General features: G+C 48.6%; 1 protein-coding gene across 4 annotated transcripts in view; it reads left to right on the forward strand.

The window, feature by feature from the left end:
- COL26A1 (collagen type XXVI alpha 1 chain) overlaps nucleotides 1-26,273 on the forward strand; it is a 181,202-nt gene that overhangs the window by 74,713 nt on the left and 80,216 nt on the right. For 3 of the 4 annotated variants that reach the window (XM_087417691.1, XM_087417690.1, XM_087417689.1), the window contains exon 3: nucleotides 1,793-1,896. In XM_087417691.1, coding sequence (XP_087273817.1) covers nucleotides 1,793-1,896 — 104 coding nt within the window. The remainder of the gene's footprint in view (nucleotides 1-1,792; nucleotides 1,897-26,273) is intronic. The other variant, XM_004442174.3, reaches the window with a different exon arrangement.

Consider the following 26,273-nt stretch of genomic DNA (forward strand, 5'->3'; position numbering starts at 1 on the left):
AACCTTTCCTGGTCTCTCTCAGCTGGAGCAACAATCTTATTTCAGGAATTAGTTTTAAAACTGGCATCTTTTATCTAAATTAAAGCTTCTCCCCTCTCCCAGCTGGACCTGCTTCAGTTGAGTGTGTGAGCATGTGTGAGTGTGCATGTGTATGAGTGTGTGTGTGTGTTTATTATGCACTCTCTTTGTACTCCTTGGACCCAGGCTCGTCAACCAACCTGTGTCCCACCAGGCCACTTGCTGTAAGAGTGGTGGTGGTGACACTGCTCCTCTGCCACCTCCCTACCCCCCCTAGGCCTACATCAGGGGCTTCCTGGGGGGATGTGAGAGTCCAAAGGCCTGGGTTCGCTCTCCAGCTCCCAGCTGTGGGAACCTCTCCGTGCGGACTTCTGGCTCCTCACTCAAAGGTTCCAGCCCCTGGTGGCACACAGCCATACCCCCCTTAGATCTCCAGGAGGAAGCTGGTTTGCCAGAACATTTATGAAACATGAGTGAGAAGATTTTTTTGAAAAAGGGAAATTAGTATAACAGGATTTTTCAGATTTAGCGCAGTCTGTCTGAAATTCAAGACGTGACTCGTATGTTTTCCTGTCAACATTGCATCTCAAAACGTCACGCCTGCTGCTACCAATTAATTCATGATTTTTCCATTCACAGATTAAGTTGCTCAGTGTCAGCAGATTCAGATTTTGTGAAGTCACACAGTTTTGTTTTCAAGAGGGAGTTGTGCCAACTTGATCAAGTGGCAAAGTTATAATGATGCCTGTAAAGCGAAGAATAAAAGCTGAATTTATCCCTCTTGTGAATTTTGGTCGTGTATTTTATATTCACTATTTTTGGAGTTTCACAAAATAGTAAAAACGTATTTGTAAGAAAAATTTCAAAACTGTGGGAGCATGAAATTTTATCATGCAATCCACAGCGGTTTGCAAGAGCTTTTTAGTGCAGCGAGGGTCCCACTGCTGGGTTGCAAGTTTCCGTTGAAGTGTCTCTCTCGGCCACCAGACTGTGATTTTCTCGAGGATGAGGACTCAGTTTTATCAATCTGTGACCACAGTACAGTATAGCATGTAGTTGGCGCTCAATAAGTATTTGCTGGATGAGTCAACAAAAAGAAATAAGGGATTGGGAAGAAGGCTGGAGTCCAGTGACTTTCGGGTGGTTGGAAGTTGTGCAGGCTCTAATGAGACTTTTCTTTTACTCATTCATTATCTTGGTCAATGTCTCAGTCAGCTCGGGCTGCCATAACAAAATATCACAGACTGGGGGGCTTAGACAACATTTATTTCCTCGGATGGCCACCTTCTCACTGTGTCCTCACATGGCCTTCCCTCAATGCGTGCGTGTGAGTGACATCTCTCTCTTCCTCTTCTTATAAGGCCACCAGTCTTATTGGATTAGAACCCCACCCTTATGACCTCATTTAACCTTAATTAACTCCTAAAGACCCTATGTCCAAAGAGTCACACTGGCTGGGGGTAGGCTTCAACATATGAATTCTGGGGGACACAATTCAGTCCATAGCAGTCAGTGTGCAGGACATTTCCCCAGCATAGGTGGCCATGCTTGGACACTTGCACAGAGGCAGAGCTGGAAGGGACTTCAGAATTCACCTGGCACAGAGATGAGTGGTCACTTGCCCAGGGCCACACAGCCAGTGGGCACAGAGCTGGGGCAAGGGGCTCCACTGCCCGGGTGGCTCCCAGAGCCCTGCTTGGGCCGTCTCTGCAGGGGTGGAGTCGGGGGTGGGCAGGCGGGCACTCACACTGTCCTGACGCTGCCCTTGTGTTAGTTACAGGACCCTGATCAGACCCACATACAGAGTGTCCTACCGCACAGTGACAGCGCTGGAGTGGAGGTGCTGCCCTGGCTTTACCGGGAGCAACTGCGATGAGGGTGAGTCTGCTGGGGGATAGGGGGCGGGGGGCCGAGCGCTGGCCCGGTTGGGCTGCAGAGTCTCTGGGTGCTCCTTCCTTGTCTGCCCTCCTCCTGCAGTCAGGCCTCCGTTCCTCCACGTTCCTTCCTTCCTTTGCCCAAGCACCTCTGAATCAAATGCTCTGGACCGGCCAGACAGGGGTGAGGCTGCCACCCTGCCCGTGGGCACTGAGGTGGGGTCCTGTGTGAGTTGCTTGGGTGGGGGATGGAGGACAATCGTGAGCCCTGGCCTGGGGGAGCAGGTTCAACTTACGGCCTATTTCTTCCACTCTGGCTCCCCCTCACCTGGAAGTGGGGCAGACAGAGCTGGGTATCAGGGGTCTGAGCAGATGCGGACCAGGGCCCACCAGCCTTGAAGTCTGCTGTAGAACGAACGAGGCAGACAGACCTGGGGGAGGCTGCAGGAGGAAGGCCTGGCCCCGCTGCCCCTGCCCTCTGCTCAGCTGGTGTCCAGAGGGAGGGCGGGAGGTCGGGGCTGGGCTTAGCCTGGCTCTGGAGCCCGACGGGGCCAGACAGCAGCGCTCAGGTGGGAGTCCCTCAGGGCCAGGGGAGGCGGGGCCTGCCTGACGAACAGGTTTGCAGCCCACCTTGTTCCCCAGAATAGCTAGTCCGTCCAGAGGCTCAGGGGTCAGTTTTATATTTGGAAGCAGTAGCTCTTCTCAGCTCTGACTTTCTGACAAAATCATTCTCTCTCATCTTTTTTTGTTACCTAACTTACTCATTTTTGTCATATATATGTACACATATACATATATATATGTTAGGTTATAATAAAGTTATAATAAGTTGTAATATAAGTTAGGTATGTGCTTTTATTGTAAACTGCCTAAAACACTTTGGGTTACAAATAATAACATAACAACAGAAATAGCAGTAATACTAATGATGGTGACGATGCTTCAGTGGGCCAGTGGCCCAAAGCAGAGCCGAAGGACTGGGTTGGGATGTAAAAGGGTCCGATGGTGGTGCCCTTCCTGATTTACGAGGTGCCGATCGTGGGAGGGGAAATGGGTGGCCTCCGGGGCTGGGCCACACATGGGCCACAGGGCCTTTGCTCGGGGAAGAGCAGGGGGGAGGTCAGGGGTGGGGGTGAGGAGAGGCCTGGCTCCCCCGGTGGAGGTGTTGGGGGCAGGACCCCGTACTTTCTGTGTTGAATGACCACAGGTTGCACCAGGTCCCTCACTGAGGTCTGAGGCCCTCAAAGCCAGGATGTGGACCTGCCTTTCCTGTCTGTGCCACAGCCATGGGGAGAGACACCGGTCCCTCCACAGAACAGAGCAGCCCTGCCGGCTAGACTCTGTGGGGGGCTGGGGAGACGGAACTCTAGGGAGTTGATTCATGTACCGTTGAGCAACCGACTGAGTGCTTTTCAGTGATCAATAAAATCAGCAACGTTGGCTCCACCCAATGAAGTAGCAGCTTACTGTCAAGGCTTCATCGTTAGAAGCCTTCCCTCGGCATTAAGAAGGCTTTCCGGCCCTTCTCTCAGCTCACAGAGCTGCTGAGCCCTCCCGCACCCCATCATCGCCTCAGCCGACTATAATCGTGTGTTTTCACGTCTGCCTCTCAACTGCCCGTCGCCACCCTACGGGGCTGTCTGGTTCTTCTAAGGGTAACTGGGCCTGGCCCAAGTGGCGCCCCTTCCCCTTTCTGCTGGAAGCCACTGAAGTGCTTGAGCATATATATGTTTCATCTCTCTTTATATTCTCCTCACTAAGGCAACGAATGAACTCCTAAATGAAGTAGAAATCTCAAAATGTTTAAGTCCTGATTCTCCCACAAGGAGCTGGTGAGCATGTGTTTTATTGAACTCGTTTAATGAGGGGAGCAGCAGAATGGCAAAGCTGATTCAAAAGAGGATTACAAAAACTGATATATATGCAGACTGGGGGGCCCCAAGACCACCCTGGTCTGATAATTCACTAGAGGAACTCATGGAACTCGAAAGCTGCCATGCCCACACTGATGGTGCATTACGGTGAAAGGATACAGATTCAAGTCAGCCAAGGGCAGAGACGCATGGGCGGAATCCAGGAGGGGTCCGCACTCAGAGCTCCCGGTGGTCCCCTCCCAGTGGAGGTGTGGATGGTGCTTAACGTCTCCAGCAACGACACGTGACAATCTGCACGGAGAATTGCCCACCACGGAAGCCCCCAGACCAGAGTTCTTAGTGGGACTAGCTGGTGTGTATGTGGTGGGTGTGCGTGGCTGAGCTGCTTCTAGCCCTCGGGTGGTAGAGTTGGCCCTGCGTAGCCCGAGGATGCCCTTATACGTCACATTGTCAGTGTAGACTGTCTGGGTGGCCCAGGGCTCCGGGAGCCAAGAGCAAGCGCCAAACCTCTTTGTGGGTAAAGTTAATCTTTTACCTATATATATATATATATATATATATATATATATATATATCACATATATTATATACATAATGTGAATATGTACATATATAATGTGAAATATATTTCATGTATATGAACTATATGAAAATACATGACATAAATACATTTCATATGTATATGAAATAAGAAGGTAAAGTGAGGTCACTAAGTTAGGTCCTACAAGATGATAAAAACAAAACCTTCAGGTTCTCCTCTCTGCTGAGCAGAAATCATTACGTTTTGTACAAGTTGCCGTCCAGCTTTTCAGAACCTGGGCTGTCATGCGTAGTCAACAGTAAATAAAGTGCCATTTTCCCGGGGCATCAACTTAGCGGCACTTAGCGGGCCCAGTAGAGAGTGCTCTAGCATGGCATCAAAAGGTTAGGCCATCACCTTTTGGCCCTATTTCCAGGGTGTGGATGATTCTTCTCGCAGAGCCAGTGGACCAAGTGCAGCAGGCCGGGGGACCATGGGGGCGAGCCCTGCTGTCCGGGAGGTTCTGCCCATCACTGCAGGCGTAGGTTCAAGCAAGGCTGTGGGACTGCCCTTCTCAAGAGAAAAGATGGGGTGACTATGAGCTGGTCAAATGCCCCCAAAGGTGCCACCCTTGAAAGCCTGGCACCTCACCTCCAGAAGAGAGCTCTTATCTGATAAACTTCATCGATATCGATGATCAATACACTTGCTAGAAGCATCTGGGCTCCCCAGGCTAGTTATTAAGAGTCGCCGGCACCTCTGGAGACACTCTCAGCCTCAGAGCCTCTGCCAGCCGCTCCCTGGTGGGGGAACCTTCCAGACTCGCCCACCTGGATCAGTGCTCTCCCCCTCAGGGCGGTGGATGAGGCTGCCTCTTTCGGAGAGCCTCAGGGTCGAGTGGCCCCCTCCCACGGTGAGAGTGAGGGCCCGGCTGAGTCTGGCACTGGCTCCTGAGAGCCCTCGTAAAGACTGTACATTCCCGGATATGCCGGTCAAGACAGAAGGCGAAATCAAGGCGGTGTCTGTGACTGCAGGCACATTCCTGAGACGGTCCCCACTCGGTTCCCATGGCGGCCTCTCCGGAAAGGCTGCAGGGCGGGGCTGCTCTCCTCAGTGGGTTTGCTGTGGTTCAGGTGAGGTCCCCCAGGGGAAGCGCTTTTTCGTTGGCTGCGTCTGGTCTTCCTTCCAAGTGTTCAGACCTCTCTGTCTTGTGACTTGGGGCTGTGACTGCCTAGGGGCAGGTGGCTCCCGCCTCCCCCGTGGCCTCTCTCAGGGCCTGCTTCCCCCCTGCTGTGTCTCCTCAGGGCCTCCGTCCCATCGCCCCCCTCCTTCCTCCCTCCCTGGACGCCCAGGAGTGCAGGCTGAAGGCTTGGGGGGGTGCCTTCCTTTGTAGATATGTCTGTATACAGTCAACGCTAATTATTTGAGGATTCTGTATTTGTGAATTCGCCTATTTGCTAAAATTTATTTGTAACCCCCAAATCAATGCTTGTGACACTTTCGTGGTCATTCACAGAAATGTGCAGAGCAGCAAAAAATTTGAGTTGCCCAACACACACATTCCCAGCTGAGGTCAAACAGGGCCTTGCTTTGCTTCCTGCTTTCAGCTCTCAGACTGCAAACAAGTGTCCTTTTCACGGTCTGTTTAGTGCCATGTTTTTCGCATTATTGTGCTTTTTTGTGATCTCATTGTTTAGAATGTCCCCAAGCGTAGTGCTGTCTAGCGTTCTCAAGTGTGAAAAGGCTGTGATGTGTCTTACGGAGAAAATACGTGTGTTAAATCAGCTTCGTTTGGGCGTTGGTTATAGTGCTGTTGGCTGTGAGTTCCACGTCAATGCATCAACAAGGTGTCTTTAAACGGAGCACACGTAAAACAAGGTTACAAACTGATCGGCTGACAAAAATGTTGTGACCAGACGCTCGCAGCAGCCTAACCCTGTATTTCTCCCGGGAGCAATGGCTCGGTATTCGCTCCTTCAGCGTTCCCGGTGACTTCATAGAACAGAACTGCCGTGAAGAACGAGAATTAGCTGTGTCTATGTATCTATGGCTATAACTATATGTCTATACCTGGAAATAATTTTTTCTTATTACAAAAACAAGTACATATTCAGTGTAGAAACAGTGACAGTACCCGGAATTACACCTCTTGAGGTGCCCTCGACTCTCACTTTGGTGAAGGGCCTCCAGACCTTCTGTGCTTACGAGTTGTGGAATAACTTTCCTTTTCACATAAGTTGCCATGAACATTTCTCCTGGTCAACTGATAGCTTTCTCTAGTATCATTTTTAGTGGCTGTGGAATTTGGGTACACTTTATTAACTAAACTCCTGCTACAAGATATTTAAGTTGCTTCCAATTTTAATCATTAATAATATTGCTGTAAATGTCTTTTTTTTAATTGAGGAAAAATTTACATACAATGAAATGCACCAATCTTAAGTGTACAACCTGATGAGTTTTGATAATGCATATATGTGTTATCACCTCCCAGAAAGTTCCCACCCCTTAGCAACCTCTGCCTGATTTCTATCATCATAGATCAGTTTTACCTATTCTTAAGCTTCATATAAATGGAACCATATATTGTGTACTCTTCTGAGTATGGTTTCTTTCACTTAACATAATGTTTTTGAGATTTATTCATGTTGTTACATGAGTATCAGTAGTTTTTTTGTTTTTGTTATTGAGTATTCTCCCATTGTATAAATAACCACAATTTTATTCATCCATTCTCCTGTGGGTAGATATTTGGGTTGTTTCTAGTTTTTGGCTTTGTGAACAAAGCTTCTGTGAACTTTCTTCTATATGTTTTTCTGTGGACACATGTTTTTATTTCCCTTGGGTAAATCCCTAGGAGTGGAATTGCTAGGTTGTGGTGTATGTTTAACTTTATAAGAAAGAGCTGAACTGTTTTCCAATGTGGTTTTACCAGGTTACACCAGCAAAGTATGTTCCACTTGTTCCACATTCTTGCCAACATTTGGTGTCGTCAGTCTCTTTAATTTTCCCCATTCTAATGGGAATGAAATCGAATGGAATTGTAATTTCTTCTTTCTTAAGACTGTTTTTTGTGTGTGTGTGTGTGAGGAAAATTAGCCCTGAGCTAACATCTGTTGCCAATTCTCCTCTTTTTGCTGAGGGAGATTGGCCCTAAGCTAATATCTGTGCCCATCTTCCTCTATGTTATATGTGGGATGCCTGCCACAGCATTACTTGATAAGTGGTGCATAGGTCTGCGCCTGGGATTCGAATCCACGAACCCTGGGCCACTGAAGCAGAGTAAGTGAACTTAACCACTACGCCACTGGGCTGGCCCCCTTAAGACTGTTTTGACCACTCTGGTTTCCTTAATTTCCATTAAAATTTTAAAATCAACTTACCAATGTCTACCAAAAAAATGTCTATTGGGATTGAGATTAGGATTGTGATGAGTTTATAGGCCAATCTGGGGAGAATGGATGTCGTAATAATGAGTCTTCTGATTCATGAACATGGTATAGCTCTCTATTTATTTAGGTCTTCTTTCATTTTCTCAGCAGTGTTTTGCAGCTTTCAGAGTAGAGGTCTTGCTTGTCTCTTATTAAATTTATTTATAAGTATTTTGTATTTTCAGTGCTTTTTAAAAAGTGGTATTGCTTTTTAAAATTTCATTTTATTATTTTGCTGCTAGTATATAGAAATATATTTGATTTTTAAATATTTACTTTGTATCTGCAAACCATGCTAAATTCATTTATTAGTTCTAGTAGCTTACCTATTGATTCCTTTGGATTTTCTACATAAACTGTCATGACCTCTGTGAATAAAGACATTTTTGCTTCTCCCTTTCAAATATTTATGCCGTTTATTTCTTTTTCTTGCCTTATTGGACTGGCTAGAACTTCCAATAAGATTTTTTTGTGTGTGTGAGGAAGATCAGCCCTGAGCTAACATCCTTGCCAATCCTCCTCTTTTTGCTGAGGAAGACTGGCCCTGGGCTAACATCCATGCCCTTCTTCCTCTATATGGGACACCGCCACAGCATGGCCTGACAAGTGGTGCATCGGTGTGCACCCGGGGTCCAAACCCAGGCCGCCAGCAGTGGAGCGTGTGCACTTAACTGCTACGCCATGGGGCCGGCCCCCTAGTAAGATGTTTAATAGAAGTGGTGAGAATAGATATACTTGCCTTGTTTCTGATCAGAGGGGCGAAGTTCTCCATATTTCACTAAGTATGTTGTTAGTGGTAGATTTTTCATATATGCCATTTATCACATGAAGACAGTCACTTTTATTCTTAGGTTGTTGAGAGTATTCATCAAGAACAGATACTGAATCTTGTCAAATGCTTTTTCTGCTTCTATATTGAGGTGATCTTTTTTTTTACCCTTTGTTTTGTTAATGTGGCAAATTACACTGATTTGGAAAACTAAAGCCAATCTTTCTTTCCTGGGAATAACCTTATTATTACTGAGATAAACCTCATTTGGATGTTTTATTCTTTTTTATATTTCCGTATTTGATATTTATCTGTAATTTTCTTTCCTTATAATGTCTGTCAGTTTGGTTATAGGGTTATGCTATTCTCATAAAAAGAATTGGGAAAATTTCCCTCCTCCTCTATTTTCTGAAAGCGTTTTTGTTTTTGTAGAGTTGATATTACTTTTCCCTTAAATATTTAATAGAATTCACAGTGAAACCATCTGGACCTGTAGTTTTCTTTGTGGGGAAGTTTTTGATAACAAATTCATTTTCTTTAATAGACATAGGGCTATACATGTTTTCTATTTCTTAATTTAATAATTACTTATGCACTAAAAAGTTAACTTTACTGAGGTGTAATTTACATACAAATTATTACACACATATAATTTACACACACCACAAGTATACCATTCAATAAGTTTTGACTCCATGAATAATTTGCTACATAATTCTCTTTTCTCTTGTATCGTGACCAGCAAATTTGCCTCAGCTGCCCTGAACTCTGATTTCTCTGTCTTTAATTCAGAGAGATTGCCATGTTCTGCTTCATCCCTCCTCCATGTGCTTAGGTTCAGAAGGTGCCTCCAGGAGTCACCTTTTTTTTTCTTCCCTCAGGAATCACTTTTCTGAATTGCCTCCCGTCCAGTGTCTGTAAACATTTGTTTCATAAATTTTGTCCAATTTTCTGGTTGTTTATGATGGGGGAGGGGCAGGTTCAGTAGGAGTTAGTCTACCATGACTGGAAGCGGAGATTGCATGTTTTCCTTTACTGGATTTTTAGTTATGCTCCTCTGTATCATTTCTTAGTAGGTCTAAAAACAGGGCACTTCTGTTTATCTACCCCCACCAGCCTTTGTGCTATTGTTGTCATATGTTTAAAATCTAAGTATGTTATAAACTTCACAATTCAACATTATAATTTTTGCATTAACCAGATCATCTTTTTAAAAAGTGAAGGGAGGAAACAAATAGTCTTCTGTTGATCCCGTCATTATCATTTCCAGTGATCTGTATTTCTCCCGGAGCTCTGAGCCTCCATCTGGTGTCCTTTCTCCTCAGCCCCGGGAAGTTCTTTCAGCGTTTCTTGTAGTGCAGGTCTGCTGGCAGTGAATTCTCTCAACTTAAAAAAACTTTTTGATATCTATTTTGCCCTAATTTTATTTATTTATTTATTTATTTATTTATTTATTTATTTATTTATTATTTATTTATTTTTGGTAAAATACACATAACATAAAATTTACCTTTTTAACCATTTTAAAGTGTATAATTCACGTTTTGCAACCATCACCACTATGTAGTTCCAGAACGTTTTTTATCCCCTGAAAGGGAGACCCTATACTCATTAAGCAGTCATTCCTCATTCCCCTCCTCCCCTAGCCCTTGACAACCACAAATCTGCTTTCTGTCTCTATGGATTCCTATTCTGGATATCTCATATAAAGAGAATCATACAATATGTGACCTTTTGTGTCTGGCTGATTCACTCAGCAGAATGTTTTGAAGCTTCGTCCAGGTTGTGGGATATATCTGAATAAAAAATAATAGTTGATTATATGGATATGCCAGTTTTGTTTATCCATTCATCAGTTGATGGACATTTGGATTGTTTCCACCTTTTGGCTATTGTGAATACTGCTGCTGTGAACGTTCACATACAAGTTTTGTTTGAACTCCTGTTTTCAATTCTTTTTGATGTATACTTAGGATTGGGATTTGTGAGTCATATGGTAATTCTATGTTTAACTTGCTGAGGAACTGCAAAACTGTTTTCATAGTGGCTGCACCGTTTTACATTCCCACTAGCAACATACAAGGGTTCCAGTTTCTCCACATCATCTCCAGTACTCCAGTACTCCAATTTTTGAATATTTTCATTGAGTTCAAACTTCTGGGTTGATGAGTTTTCCTTTCAGTACTTTCAACAGATTGGTTGTTCCATTGTCTTTTGGCATCCATTGTTTCTGGTGAGAGGTCTGCTGTATTCACATTGTAGTTTCCTCTCTAGAATGTGTCTTTTTTTCCCTCTGTTTGTTTCAAGATTTTTTTTTATCCTTACCTTTCGACCGTTTGACTGTGAGGTTACCAGGTGGGATTTTCTTAATCCTATTTGGGGTTCTTTGAGCATTTCGGATCTATAAGTCAATTTGTTTTTTTTTTTTTTTTACCAAATTGGGAAAATTTTGTTCATTATTTTTCAAATATTTTTTCTGCCCCATTCTCTCCTCTCCTCTTGAGATTCCACTTGAACACATGTTAGATTGCTTGATATTATCATTGAGGTTCTGTTTTCCCCCCTCTGTTCTTTAGGCCATCTGTCCTCAAGTTCATTGACTCTTTCTTCTGATGTCTATAATCTTCTGTTAAGCCTACCCAGTGAAATTTTCATTTCAGATATTGTACTTTGCAGTTCTAGAATTCCCATTTGTGTGGTTTTGGGTTTTTGTGGGGGTTTTTTTGGTTTATATTTCCCTTATAGGATTTCTCCATCTATTCACTTATTATGACCATAATTTACTTTATGTCCTAGAACTTATATATAATAGCTGCTTTTAAGTCCTTATCTTCTTTTTCCAACAACTAGGTCATCTTAGAGTTTGTTTGTATTGATACTTTTTTCTTGACTTGGATCACAATTGCTTCTGTCTGCCTGCCTTCCTTCCTTCCTTCCTTCCTTCCTCTCTCTCTCTCTTTCTTTTTTCTTCTCTCTCTTTCCATGTTAATAACTTTTGCTTATGTACTGCACACTTTGGAGGATATGTTATAGAGATTCTAGTTTCTTTGAAGAGTGTGGATTTTTGTTCTAGCAAGCAGTTAATTACTGTAAATTTGTGAAGGCTTAGTTTTTATACTTTATGGGGTGGGTATGTAAATCCCTTACACCTGAGAGATGGTTCTTACTCCTAAGGCATAGCCTTTATGTGGTTTCAAAGACAAGCCCTAGGTGTTAAGTAAGCCCCCTGACTTGGAGAGACTCAAGCTCTAAATCATCTTCCTTCTGTTGGGCAGCAGCTGATACCTCTGCTCAGCTTTGGTAGCCTCCCACCATTGTTCTCTGCTGAGCTCATTGGCATCTCCCCTACACGTGCACAGTTCAGGGATCAGCCAAGGATGTCAGGGGAGTCTGCACACAGAGTTTGGGACTCTCTGCTCTATGTGGCTCCTCCCCTGTTAGATTTCTTCCCTCAGTTTCCAGGTCCTCTGGCAGCCTTAAGCCAGAGCAACTGCAGTTTTTGACTGAAATTCTGGCCACCCTACATTGCCTGAACTGAAGTGTGCCCTCAGGGGAAAAGCCATGTAATGTAGAACTCACTTAGTTTTATTCCCTTTTTGCAAGGGTTGAATTTCCTCCAGTTTTTGCTGGCTTTTTGTTGCTCTCTAGTGCCTTCAAGTAGTTGTTTAAAAAAATTTATCTAGAGTTTATAATTTTTATCTAAAGTAGAGTTAGTTTGATATGAGCTACTCGATTATTACTAGAACTGGAACTTTGTAAACATCTTTTTAGCTAGATCTTTGTCAACACTTTTAACACTTTCCTTAGGATAAATTCCTATGTCCTATGCAGAATTATTGGGTCAAGGGGCATACACCACATCAAAGCTTTTGAATCATATTGCCAATTAGTCCTTACACTGCTGTTGGGCAGATTGAGAGGTTCTGGAGAGCAGAGGGTGTTGTCGTCATCTCTTTCCTTTTGCGTTGCCCAACACAGTGCCTGGCCCTTAGTTAGGGTTCTGTCACAGCTGTTGACTGACTCTGCACCTAGAATGTGATTTCTGCAGTGCTGGTCAAAGGAGTCAGCATTATGCATGGGATACAGAGCCATTATGCCACCACTAGATTTAATTTTACAAGTAGTTCCTTAAGCCACATTCCACCAGTGGATGTCCTTTCTGTTAGTTCGGTCGGCTGGCAGCAGAGGCGACATCATTACCTTTATCAACATCGTATCGTCATGTTATTATTTCTTACCTTTGAAAGGGTACTTTACACTTTGGAAAGAGCTTTCGGCCACGTTATTCTATATTTCCATGGTATAAATGCCACTTTAGACTAAATGTTTGTGTTCCCCCCAAATTCACATATTGAAACCTATTCTCCCATGTGATGGTGTTAGGAGGTGGGGCCTTTGGGAGGTGATTAGGTCATGAGGGTGGAGCCCTTATGAATGGGATTAGTGTCCTTATGAAAGAGGCCCCAGGGTACTTCCTTTTCCCTCTGCCATGTGAAGAGACAATGAAAAGACGGCCATCTAGGAAGCAGAAAGTGGGCCTTCACCAAACACTGAATCTGCCAACACCTTGAACTTGGACTTCAGCCTCCAGAACTGTGAGAAATAAATGTTTGTTGTTTATAAGCACCCAGTCTATGGTGTTTTTTTATAGCAGCCCGAATGGACTAAGACAGACACAGAAAGAGGCTCAGATGTGAGAAGAGACTTGGCCAAGGTCATCCAGCTGAGAAGTGGTCAGTGCGGAACCAGAACCTGGGTCATTTGCTCCTGATTAAGTGCTTTTTACTCTAAGCCACGTGGGACCTTTGAGGTCTGGGGAAGTCCCACCCAAAGTTGTCCCAGCACAAAGGACAGGTGAACTGGACTCTGGGCTGGCTCCTTCCTGCAATACCTGAGGTGGCCTGGTTTCTAGTGTTTTAGAGGCCAGGTCTCACGTGGCCTTGGTGTTGTGGAGGAGATTTGCCACAAAGTTGATGGACTCAACCATCAGGACATGATAAGTTTAACTCAAGTAGGAGATTTTTCCTCTTTTTTTTCTTTTTGTTTCAGCTGGAGTCCTGGCCAGGACAGGAAATGAATCCCCTAAGCCCCCATATGGGTAAGGGCAGGCCCAGGGCGAGGTGGCTGAGCTAGTGCATCCAAGTGTTGAGCTGACTGATTTGAGTCCAAGACGATGCTGACATTTGACCCCTGGCTTGAGCTCTGTGTATGAGTGTGTTTGTGTTTTTAATGGCTGAGGGTTCAAAGCCAGAAGGAGTTCTCTTGAGAGGAGGCCGCAGCCTCCCGGCCAGTCTGCTGAGCTCAGCATTTGAGGGAAGTGATTCTCTGGGAATCTGGTGATGTTTCTGAGACTTGCCTACCGTGGCTGCCATTAAAGGGAGGGACAAGCAAGTAGAGCCATTTATTCAAATTAGCCGAGTGCCTGGGAAGTTCCAGGCACTGTGCTAGATGCTTGGGTCACATTGATGAAAAGGGAGCTCACAGGTGGGGTGTGTGTGGGGAGGGGCCAGAGGAGTGAGCAAGTAATCCTAAGACAGTGAAACAAGGGCTTTGCTAAAGGCATGTTTGAGGTTCTGTGGGACCCACAGAGGCAGGGAGTTGGGGGGCTCCTCCAGCTCAAGGCCTGGCCCTCTGGACTCAACTCGGCTCACATTCTCGGGACTCCACTTCACTGGGCATCCCCCCTCTCCTGTAGGTTCCATCTTTCTCATCCGCTGGTTCCTTCCCATCAGCCCGTGAACACCTCAAGCATCCCTCATCTTTAAGGAAACAATCTTATTGACTCTGCATCGCCCTTTGGCCACCACCCCATCTTGGGCTACCTTTCTTGGCCAAGCTTCTTGGAAGAGCTGCCCACCTTCCCCAACTCAGCTTCCTTGCTTCCAGGGTCTTCTCCAACCGGTGAGGTCAGACCTCTGTCCCACCTACCACTCAGAGAGTCTTCTCACTGAGTGACCTCCATGCAGGTTGCGTCCTTGTCACACTTATTTCTACTGCACCAGCCACTGACAAAGAGCTGGAACTTGATAACGTTTCTTGAATGAATGAACGATAGCAAAGGCGATTTTCATGTGTGTGAGATGTGAGGTTCAGATGGTGGATGAACGATTGTCCCCACTGTATAGACGAGGAACTGAGGCTTAGAGAAGTGTTGGCAGTGTTTATGTGAGGCCCTGCTGGAGCCAGGGGGGAGGTGGAGGCCGAGTGACTGGAAGAGGAAGGCGCCATCGCTGCTGCCAGCTCTCTGGCTGGCTGAGCTGGAGAGGACATTTCATACAGCCTGACCACTCGGTCACTTCTAGCACTCTTTCCTGGCATCTTCGGTGAACTTTGGGCCCCGGCCTGGTAGGGAGGACGGCCTGTTCCATTCAGCATCTGTTCCTGCTCTCAGCTTGGACTGACAGTGTGGCCTCGCTGATGAGATGCGGGCCCTTTGATACTCCCTCCCAGCCTGGAGTGGTTCCAGCCGTCGGCATGGGTTTTGTTCAGGCGAGCATCTTTCGGCACCTCCCGTCATGCTGTGTGGGGCTGTAAATATCCACAGATGTCACCTGCCTTTTCTTTTTCTGGAAGGCCCTTGCTTGGGGCTGGCCAGGACACAGGCGCGCTGTTCAGCTGCTGGGCTGTCTGATGTCCGGAGGGCTCTCAGCACTCCCCGGGGCAGCTTCTTCACCCACGGGCATGTCACCGGGGGGAGGTGGGGGTGGGTGGGGGGGTGGGGGCAGGGGCCAGGGTGATGCCCCGGGAGGTGATTGCTAAGCTCCTGAATTTTCTGAGACTCTTCTGGGCCAGGGTTAGACCGCCTCAGGGGGAACCTGGGCATTTCCCTGTTGGCCGGAGGGATCTGCATCTCTCCGCGGCAGAGGCTCCAGGTGTAAGACAAGGCTTTCCTGTTACTCATTCCAGTGTGCTGAATGCTGGGAGGGAGATGGGGGCCTCTGCTGAGGTCTGGGAAGGGCGAGGTGGAGCCTGGGGAAGTCACTCTCTCTTGCTCTTTGAGAGGTGAAGTACAGGCTAGCCCAGGGATAAGGAGCTGGACAACCTGAACCCTGGCACGGTGCAGATGCTCTGGGGGTAAGATGTGGGGGAGCTGTGGATGGAAGACAAGGGGGGCCAGGCAAAGGGCAGCAGATGTGCATTCTACTTGGCTGAGTGGCTGGGCCAAGACAGCCTTTGGGGTGACAGGGTCCCCCAATTAGCTTCTGAGGCTCTAGGGAGATTGTGTCAGTCCCCCAAATGGCCTGTTAAATGCCAGGGGGCTTCTCTCCAGAGCACTCAGCAGAGGACTGGAGGGCTTTCTAGAGCATGGCTTGCATGTTGGTGGGGAGAAGTGGGAGCTGTATTAGGAAAACAGGAGAAAACATAAAGAAAGGGGTGGTTATACTAATTCAGCAGATCAAGAGCTGTTTGTTTTCCTCCTCTTCCTTCCCCTGCTAATTACGATCCTCTCTAGGGCCAGGGCCACACACTGGGTCTCAAGGTTACACACTTTGGCTTTGAGAGGCTACGATAGCTGCCAGGGCCAATGCACTGAAGAGGACTGGGTTTGCCAGAATTCTCAACCTGTCCCACTACTGCAGGGAAGCATTTCCGGAACCTTCTGGCTGAGGCTGGGGTCCCAGGCAGTGAGCACATCACAACCACACTGTGGCTGGGAGAAGGGAAGGGCCTTGGCCAATGTCATCAGCCTTGAGCTCAGGGTCTATGCTGTGCTTGCCCAGGCTGGGCAGAGCCAGTGGCTGGCAGAGGCCATCGGTCCACCCCAGTGCCACCCTCGGGGACTATGGGGTTGATTGTTTGGGGCCTGCCTGTGCTTAGCAGGATCCTTGGCCTGTTATGGTGGATGGTAATGGATGGGCCCCACCCAGACAGCGCTTTTAACTTGACAATTCCGTCTTCTAGATATTTCTGCCTCTCTTCCTGGGGCCTCCAGGACTGCAGCATCATCAACAGCTCCCCATACTGCTGATCTGGGACCTCCATGCCTCTGGGCCCCAGTGACACGTGGGAGGTTGGGGGGCTGGCAGGCGGCAGGGTTGGACAGTCCTAGAACTGGGACGCACCAAGAAGCAGAGAACAGAAGCATCCACAATGAGTCTGGGCAAAGCAAACCACGAGTCCCCCGCCCGAGCTGAGGAGAGGTCTTGCGGGGAGGGTTCCCCACGATGACCCTCGACCTTAAGGAGTGATGTGGCTGGGAACTACCCTCTCTTTTCCCAGAAGAAGGGTCCACACCTCTAAGAGGGCAAGGACAAGCCACCATCAACAAGCCAGAAGTGGGCTCATCGGACTAGGGCTTTCCTTGCTAAAGCCTGCTGCTAGCCTGGCCCTCAGCTCAGTCTTTTCTAGAAAGAAGCAGGAGGTGGATAGGGATCCAGCCCTCCTGAAGGCTGGACAGGCCATTTTCTTGCAGTTGATCTCAGTGTGGGGCTCTCAGGACACAAGGCTGAGAACTTCCAGTGGAGGGCAGACCTGGGCCTCCCTGGTGAGAAGGGTGGATGGGAGGTGAAGGCTCCGGGAACTGCAGAATCAGCTGCCCTTTGCAAAGTGTTATGTGCCAGAGAGGGGTGAGCCAGCACTCTTGGTGCCGACCATAATCCTCACGAGCCACGTTGGAGCTGGGGTGTCGGCCTGGAGCAGGGAGGGGTTGTCTCGTGGCAGGAGGTGGCAGGGGTGCTTGTGTCTTGCCTGGATGTCACCAAGCCCACTGTTTCCACCTCTGCAGGCTGTGTCCTGGGCCCTGAGGAGGCACGATGCAGCCCCACTGGGCACTGTTCTGAGAGGGGTGGCTGGGCTGTCCTCCCCCGAGGAAGGCTGGAGAGCCACCCTCTGGGCTGCCCAAGTGCCCCCTGGAGAAGCTTGAGCCAATTTCCCTTTACGAGGTGACAGCACAGTTTGTAGTCACATGTCCACAATGCCAGGCTCTCTTTTGTTCTGCTTGACTTGGCTCTGGCTGTTACAACAGAATACTGTAGACTGGGTGGCTTAAGTAACAGGTATTTATTTCTCACACTTCTGGAAGCTGGGAAGTCCAAGATCAAGACACGGGCAGATCTAATTCCAGGTGAGCCTCTCTTCCTGGCCACCTTCTTGCTGTGTCCTCACATGGCAGGGACGGGGAGAGGGAGGGAGCTCTCTGGCATCTCTTATAACAGCACTAACCTCATCATGGGGGCCCCACCCTCATGACCTCATCTAACCCTAATCACCTCCTAAGGACTCCATCTCCAAACACCATCTCTTTGGGGGTCAGGGCTTCAACGTGAATTTTAGGGGGGCACATTCAGTCCCTAGCACCCCTTTTTCCCTGAGTCCTGAACAGCCAGAGGTGGGAGGGGGACACCTGGCCACTGGCATCCCCCTTTGCCAGCGTGTGGACGTGGCCTGTCCCTGGTGTTCCCAGTGATGCCAAGGGAGCCAGGGCCTGGGCCAGCCCCTGCAAACTGGAGCCTCTGCCCCCCCAAGGCTTCCTGGGGGCCTGGCCCCTGGGCGACAGCCGCCCTCTGGCCCAGAGTCCCCAGGGAGCCCCGTGGTCTAAGCAATCACTGCTGATGAGAATCTGGGTTTCAGCAGCCACCTGAGAGCCTGCCTCAGGCTTCACCCTCAAACCCATCCTCCACATGACTGTGGTGGGACCCGCTAAGGGGCAGATCGGACCTGGCCGCTGCCCTGCTGACAACCCGCCATCCCTCCTCTCCTCCACAGGAAGACACCGAACCCCTGAGGCCTGTCTCTCTCCGGCCTCAGCTCTGGGTCTCCTCCCCTCACACTTGAAGCTCCAGCAAAATGGAGCAGCTTTTAACAGTCTAAGCACATCAGACTGCTTCCTGCCCCTGCCCTTGCATGGCTGTTCCCAGGCCGGCAATGCCCTTCCCCACGTTGGCTTACCGTGGAACTCCTCATCATCCCTTAAACCCTTGCGTGGGTGCCCCTTCCTTCTGTTAGCCTTCCCCATCCTGTCACCACCAAGAGAAGCGTGATCATCGTCTGTGCCGCCTCTGTACCCCGAGCTCGTCCCAACCGCAGGTAGCACAGCGGACGGCGAGTCATTGGACTCCTTGTTGGACCCCTACCCCGCTAACCCGTGAGCTCCCGAGGGCGCGAGTCCGACTCCATTGTGTCCTTGTGCCGGCAGAGGGCGCAGCACGCAGGAGGTGCTCCGGGAAAGCTCTCTAAATCACGGAAGTTTGGCTTTTGGGGTTCCCCTGCAGCGACGGAGCCCCTGCCCGGAAGATCCGGCCCGGGCCCTGAGGATTCTGTGTCCGCGCAGCTGTGCGGTGTCCATGGGAATTCGGCGAGCCCTTGCTCTGTGTCCGCATCTGTAAAATGGGGCGGGTTAGACGCAGCCGTGTGCAAGGTGCCTCTGGCCCGGCCTCCTCCAGGCGCGGGATTCTGGGCCAGGACCGTCCTGGACCACACAGCTAATACCCAGCCTGGGCCTCTTCTTCCCCCAGCTTTTTTTTTATTTGTGGTAAAAACCACGTAACATCAAATTTACCCTCTTGACCATTTTTAAGTGTACAGTTCTGTAGTGTTAAGTAGATTCGCTCTATTGTGAGGCCAATCTCCAACCTTTTTCATCTTGCAAAACTGAAACTTTATACCAAATACACAACAGCTCTCCCTTCCCCACTCCTGACATTCTACTTTCTGTTTCTATGAATTTGACCGCTGACCTCGTGTAAGTGGAATCAGACAGTATGTGTCTTTTTGTGACTGGCTTATTTCACTTAGCACTCAGGTTTGTCTATGTTGTACCATATGACAGGATTGCCTTCATTTCTAAGGCTAAATAATATTCCATTGTATGTATAGACCACATTTTGTTTTTCAATTCATCTATCGATGGACACTTGGATTACTTCCATCTCTTAGCTATTGTGAATAGTACTATGAACGTGGGTGTGCGAATAGTTCTTCAAGATCCTGCTTTCAGTTCTTTTGGGTATATACCCAGAAGTGGGATGGCTGGATCATATGGTAATTCTATTGTTAATTTTTTGAGAAACTGCCAGACTGTTTTCCATAGTGGCTGCACCATTTTACATTCCCGCCAACAGTGCACAAGGGATCCCCTTTCTCCACATCCTTGCCAACACTTGTTATTTTCTGTCTCTCTCTTTCTTTCTTTCTCTCTCCCTCTCTCTCTCTTTCTTTCTTCCCTTCTGTCTCTCTCTTTCCTTCTTTCTTCAGCCATCCTAGTGGGTGTGAAGTGATATCTCACTGTAGTTTTGATTTGCATTTCCCTAATTGTTAGTGATGTTGAGCATCTTTTCATGTGCTTGTTGACCATTTGCATATCATCTTTGGAGAAATGTTTATTCAAGTCCTTTGCCCATTTTTGAATAAAGTTGTCTGTATTTTTTGTTTGAATTGTAGGTGTTCTCTATATATTCTGTATATTAACCCCTTATCGGACATGATCTGCAAATATTTTTCCCATTCTGTAGGTTGCCTTTTCACTCTATTGATTATGTTGTTTGATGCACAGAAGGTTTTAAGCTTAATGTAGCCCCATTTGTCTATTTTGGCTTTTGTTGCCTGTGCTTTTGATGTCATATCCAAGAAATCATTGCCAAATTCAAAGTCATGAAGCTTTTCCCTTTGTTTTCTTCTAGGAGTTTTCTAGTTTTAGGTCTTATGTTTAGGTCTTTAATCTTTTCAGTTAACTTTTGTATATGGTGTGAGGTAAGGGTCCACCTTCATTCTTTGGCATGTGGATGTCCAGTTTTCACAACATCATTTGTTGAAAAGATTGTCCTTCTTCTCTCCCAAACTTTTTTAATGAAAAATTTCAAACATACATAGGAGTAAAAACAACTTTACAGGTAACACCCTATAGCCACTATCTAGACTTTACCATTTACCATTTTACAATATCTGCTTTGTGACAGGTCTATCCATCTTTCCATCCCTTGCTCCATCTTATTTTTTGGTGCATTTCAAAGTGAGCTGCAGACATCAGTCCACTTCTCACTTAGGCCTCATATACATTTGTATCCAGCAGGCCTTTAATGCTGGGGGCCATGGGCTGTCATGGACATGGGCCATATAGCCCTCAGGACCACCACGTGAGGAAGACATGGGCCAACCTTTTCATCCCTGAGTCCCCTCTGTCCAGCCAGGACTCAAACAACAGGTGTGAGATGAATGGGGATGAAGTGACCCAGCTGGGAGGGGGGTGACAGAGCTGCAACATAAGCCCCACTTGCGCACTGAACCCCAGCCCCTGTGCACTCCACTGCACCACACTGCCTCTCTGCTTTTCCTGCAAGTAGTTTACCCACCCACGGCACATCTGAATGGAAAATCCTCACCACCCCACTGCCTCCCTGTCCCTCTGATTTGGAGGTTTCCAGACTCCAACCCACCCTGCCCAATCTGGTCCCCAAGACGGAGCTGCGGGCTTTTCTTCCCTTGTGTGCCTTCTTGTGTGCCTGGCTCGATCTGCACTGGGGAGGAATGACATACCCCAGGGCCATCCTCACATTGCTGGGGAGTAAAGGGCTTGGCTGCCAGGGCCGTGAGGAGCAGGGAGGCACGCTTCTGGTCCCGTCCCTGAGAGCCCGCCCGAGGGTCCTGCACTTCTGGGCTCAGGGCTCTTGGGTTCTCCCCCAGGGGGAAGAACAGCCTAAAGAGAGGGGAGAATCACTTGCACATCCTTGAGTCCGCTTCCTGGCTGTCCTTAGCTGGGCCACTGGTCACTTAGGCATGGCCAACAGCACATGGCCTTCAAATGTGGGGGCTGGGAGCAGGAAGGGGCCCTTCAGCTTTCTCCGCAGTGAGAAAAGCACGCGTCAGAGTCAAATATGCATTTCCATCTGATTTTTATTTTCCAGACAGGCGCTGAGGTGTGGTGGAAGGACTGGGGTTCATATGGGTTAAGACATGTAGGGTCGAATCCACACCTCAGTCTCCTCATCCAGAAACTGGGGTCGTGCCTGACCTACCTCACCCTTTGGGGTCGTCTGGAAGATGATACGAGGTAACATATAAGAAAGAACTTTGTGGAGCGAAACTGGGGCAAAATGTTATTTACTGTTATCAGTGACTCTGATTCTTATTAAAGGAAATCAATAGCACAGAGTCTTCTATTAGTGGCATAGAATTAGATGGTGTCAGGTTGTAACGGGCAGCTCTCTTTTGGACATCTGAAGTCCTTTGGGCTTTGCGGGACACTTGTTTTCAGGTAAAGAGATGGCAGCATCCCCCTGAAGCTTAGATAATATAATTTTCATTTCCTCGCTGTGGGGCTGGAGCCTCCACTGCTGACGAGGGGGCTGGGGGTGCCTCATGGTCTTGGGCTCCCTGGCCCACCTGGGGCTCAGAATCACCTAGAGAGCAGAGGAGACATGGAGACCTCCGGAATATGAAACTCTGGGGGCAGATCCAAGTATCTGTGTGTTTAACAACCTCCCAGGTAAGGTCTTTCTTGCAGGTGGTCCAGGTCAGGGGTGTGAGAAACGCTCCTGGACCCCTGCCCTGTGGGCCAGGCTGCTCCTCTGGGGCCACTGAGAGCAGCTCTGAAGAGAAAATCTTCGAGCATTTTGCTTTCTTAATTAAAAGAAAAAAAATTGTCAGACTATGTTCTGCCCATGTATTATCCAGAACCCTGCAGTCAGGGTTCTTCAGAGAAACAGAACCAATAGGATATAGGTGGATACATAGAAAGAGATTTATTAGAAGGAATTGGCTCGAAAAGATGTTCAAAATCATTAACTATCAGGGAAATGCAAATCAAAACTACAATGAGATATCACCTCACGCCCGTCAGAATGGCCATAATTAACAAGACATAATTAACAAAACAGCGTGTGTTGGAGAGGATGTGGAGAGAAGGGAACTCTCATACACTGCTGGTGGGAGTGCAAACTGGTGCAGCCACTATGGAAAACAGTATGGAGATTCCTCAAAAAATCAAGGACAGAACTACCATATGATCCAGCTATTCCACTGCTGGGTGTTTATCCAAAGAACTTGAAAACACCAGTGTGTAAAGATACATGCACCCCTGTGTGCATTGCAGCGTTATTCACAATAGCTAAGACTTGGAAGCAACCTAAGTGCCCATCAAGGGACGAATGGATAAAGAAGATGTGGTATATATACACAATGGAATACTACTCAGCCATAAGAAATGATGAAATCCAGGCATTTGTGACAACATGGATGGACATTGAGGGTATAATGCCAAGTGAAATAAGTCAGAGGGAGAAGGTCAAATACCGTATGATTTCCTTCATTAAGTAGTAGATAATAACAACAATAGACAAACACATAGAGACAGAGATTGGATTGCTGGTTACCAGAGGGGAAGGGGGGAGGGAGGAGGGCGAAAGGGATAATTTGGCACATGTGTGTGGTGATGGGTTGTAATTAGTATTTGGGTGGTGAACATGATGTAGTCTATGCAGAAATAGAAGTATAATGATGTACACCTGAAATTTATACAACGTTATAAACCAATGTTATTGCAATAAACAAAAAATTAAAAAAAAAAAAGAAATTGCATATCCAAATGTTGAAGTCATCAGCTTTGGAACCAGAATGCGTGTGTTCAAATCTTAACTATGACGCTTAATACCTGTCTATTGACATTGGACAAGTTATTTTAATAAATCTGTACCTTAGGGGAAAAAAAAAAAAAAGAAGAAGGCATTGGCTCATGTGATTCGGGGGCTGAGAAGTCCCACGATCTGCTGTCTGTAAGCTGGGGACCAGGAAAGCCAACGATATCGTTCCAGTCCAAACTTGAAGGCCCAAGAGCCAGAAGCACTGGTGTCCAAGGGCAGGAGAAGATGGATGTCCCAGCTTCAGCAGAGAGAGAGCCGGTTCATCCCTCCTCCATCTTTTTGTTCTATTCAGGCCCTCGAAGAATTGGATGGTGCCCACCTGCATTGGTGAGGGTGATCCTTACCCAGTCTGCTGATTCAGATGCTAATCTCTTCCAGAAACACCCTCACAGACACACTCAGAAATAATGTCTTACCAGCTATGTCGGCATCCCTTAGCCCAGCCAAGTTGACACATAACATTAACCATCACAGTCTGTGAGACAAGGCCCCCACCCCTACTCACTGTGGCCCGAGAAGGCCAAGTCAGATCATGGGGCCAAACACACATGAGTTGAGAAAGTGGGGAGGCCAGAGAGCTGTCACAGGTGGGGTTCCCCAGGACACAGACTCTGGGAGGGAGGTTGTGCAGGTGGTTTACTGGGGACGGTCTGAGGATCAATACCTGTTATACCAAGAGAAGAGGACGGATGGAACGAGGTGAGAGACTGGGCTACAATGCAGCCTCACTGAAGGCCTCGGCCTACCCCAAGGGAACTCTGAGATAGATGGCCCTTCAGAACTGCCCTGAGTTGGGGGCCAAGTGGTTGGGCCTGTATGCTCTCAGGTTGGATGATGGTTGGATGTGGCTGCCCGGGAAGGACTGTGATCCTGGTTGAAGAGACTGTCTTCTGCTGAGGCAAGTCCTGAAGCGGCTGACCGAGGCAAGCTGCCAGCCCACAACCTTCCCAGCAGTGGGGCGTGAATCCTATGTCCTGAAGGGGGATCCCGGTGGTGCCGTAGCCAAGGCCCTCGTTGTGGTCTGTCCAAATGTCCCAGTTCCCACAGAGGAGTGGCCGAAGCTGGACCTTTGTCGCTCTCCACGTGAAAGGTCACAGAATTCATGATCAAGTAGATGGGCAGCACGAAGTTCGAATTCTGGTTCCTCCAATTTCTTTCGACATCAGGTGACCCTTGGAAAGTTGCTTGCACCTTGAGCTTGAGCTGTCGCACCTGTAAATCAGGCAAAGCCTGCTGCTTCACTAGGGTGCGGTGAAGACAACACAGCAGCCCTCCCCGCTCAGCAGACGGTCGCTGTTGTCATCAAATGTGCCGAGGGGAAGAAATGGATCAGGATATGAGAATGGAAGTTTCAGTCGAAGCACAAAGACAGTTCATCCTTGCAATTCAAAGTGAGATAGCAAAAAGTCTGGAGGGGCTCTTCGTGGGTGGGATTCTAATCCTCACTCACGGGGAGGCTCCAGCAGGATGGAGACGAGGAGGGCCTCTTGGAGAAAGTCTGAGAACTGTGGGTCCCCCACCCCTTCCCAAGTTCCCCTCACTGTAGGGTATGAGAGAGGACCTGAAAGGAGACTTCGCATTCCTGAGTCCTCCTGCAGCGCTGCCCAGTGGCCTGTGTCTGCTTCCCACTGAAGCGCCGAGGCCAGGCTGGTGGCTGCTGGGATGGACAGGCAGGGCTGGTGGCCTGGAGGGTGGCCTGCACCCGAATTGGGAGGGCAAAGGGGGTGCAGGGGCTCCTGTGGACCAGAGGTGACCACAGCAGCGCGAGCCAGAGTGGGGCATTTCTAGATCCTCTGCACTGTTGGCCCTCTCTCCCTGCGTCGTGAGCTTCGCTGGGGGCAGATGCACACAGAGGAGCGTTTCTCCCTCCAGAAAGCCTGGGCCTGCAGAGCTGAAGTAGTGCCGATTCTGAGGGTGCAGGTGTTCCCGAGGGGGTTCAGCCCAAGAAACCCCTTGCTCTAAGGCTTCTGGTGCTTTTCCAGCTGCAAACTCCCTGGCAGGTGGCAGAGGGACAGCTGGGTCCCTGCCCCCAGCCCTCGACCACCAAGGTGACATCTCAAGGCTGACAGTGGGATTCAGGCAGGGACTGGACGGCTTGGGGAGTCCGCCCAGGCCCCTCCTGCCTCCAGAGAAGCTGTGGTCCCAGCCCCCACACAGAGGTACCAGGGTCCTCACATCCTGGGGGGGTGGGCGCTTGCCTTCAGAGAGGCTGCTGCTTTTATATCTTGTCTGAGTCCCACCCGCTGGCCTCGTGTCTGCGCGTAAGCCCTGCTGTGTATTTGCAGGCCCCCGTCCTACAGTATCTCTGCATCTCTCTTGCTGCATGGGCTCAGTGTACCGAATCCTTTCTCAGACCAGAATCCTTTCTCAGACCAGACAGGCCACTGTGGCCTCCACCCTTGCCTCTCTGCCTGGTTCTCCTGTCCTGGGGCATGTGATGCTTGAACTACACCATGACTGGCGGGCGGGGCTTCCCTCTGATTTGCCTTCCGGCTCCATTTAAACATTTTTCTTCCGATGCCACGTGACTGACCAAGGCCAGCTTGAGGTCCACTGGAAGCCTAGAATGTTCTCTCTGCACCATTTTAACAGAGTCACGGCTGCTGGGTCCTGGGCTGCTGGGTGGGGAGCTCCGGCTTGGCTGCCCAGCCAGTCCACTGGCTCTCTTCCACCCCCGGGCAGGACATCGGGGTGGCGCAAGGCGTCAGGCCCCTTCCTGTGTAACCAGACGCCCACGGACAGAGTGTGGTGGTTTTCCAACCAGGACAAGCAGAATGGAGAACAGAGTCTCACTTCCCGGGGGGGCCCACACGCCACCCCCGGAGTGTGGGACTGAGCCAGGCCAGCTGGCTCAGGGCAAGAGCGCCCCGCAGCACCTCGGAGTGGGGACTTTCCACCCAGCGCGGAGGGAAGAAGGGTCTCCACCCTCCCCCTTCTGACTGTTGTGTGACTGGCTGGTTTCTCCTGTGGTGGCTCTGTTTCCCCGAGAGAGCCCCCAGAGCGGAATCTGGGCTTGGCTGGTGTATCGTTCACACGCCCAGCATGCTCGAGCCATGGGTCTATCCCTGCCGAGAGATTCTGTATCCCTCACTCGCTTGGACAGTGGAAAGACCACGGGCTTCAACCGAGACCAAGGGTTGAAATCCTGGCTCCACGCAATCGTCCTGTGGGCAAGTCATGTCCTCTCTCTGAGCCTCAGTGTCCTCATCTGTCA

Source organism: Ceratotherium simum, chromosome 26 (genome assembly GCF_057802395.1).
Source record: "Ceratotherium simum simum isolate JZ-2026a chromosome 26, ASM5780239v1, whole genome shotgun sequence".
NCBI lineage: Eukaryota > Metazoa > Chordata > Mammalia > Perissodactyla > Rhinocerotidae > Ceratotherium > Ceratotherium simum.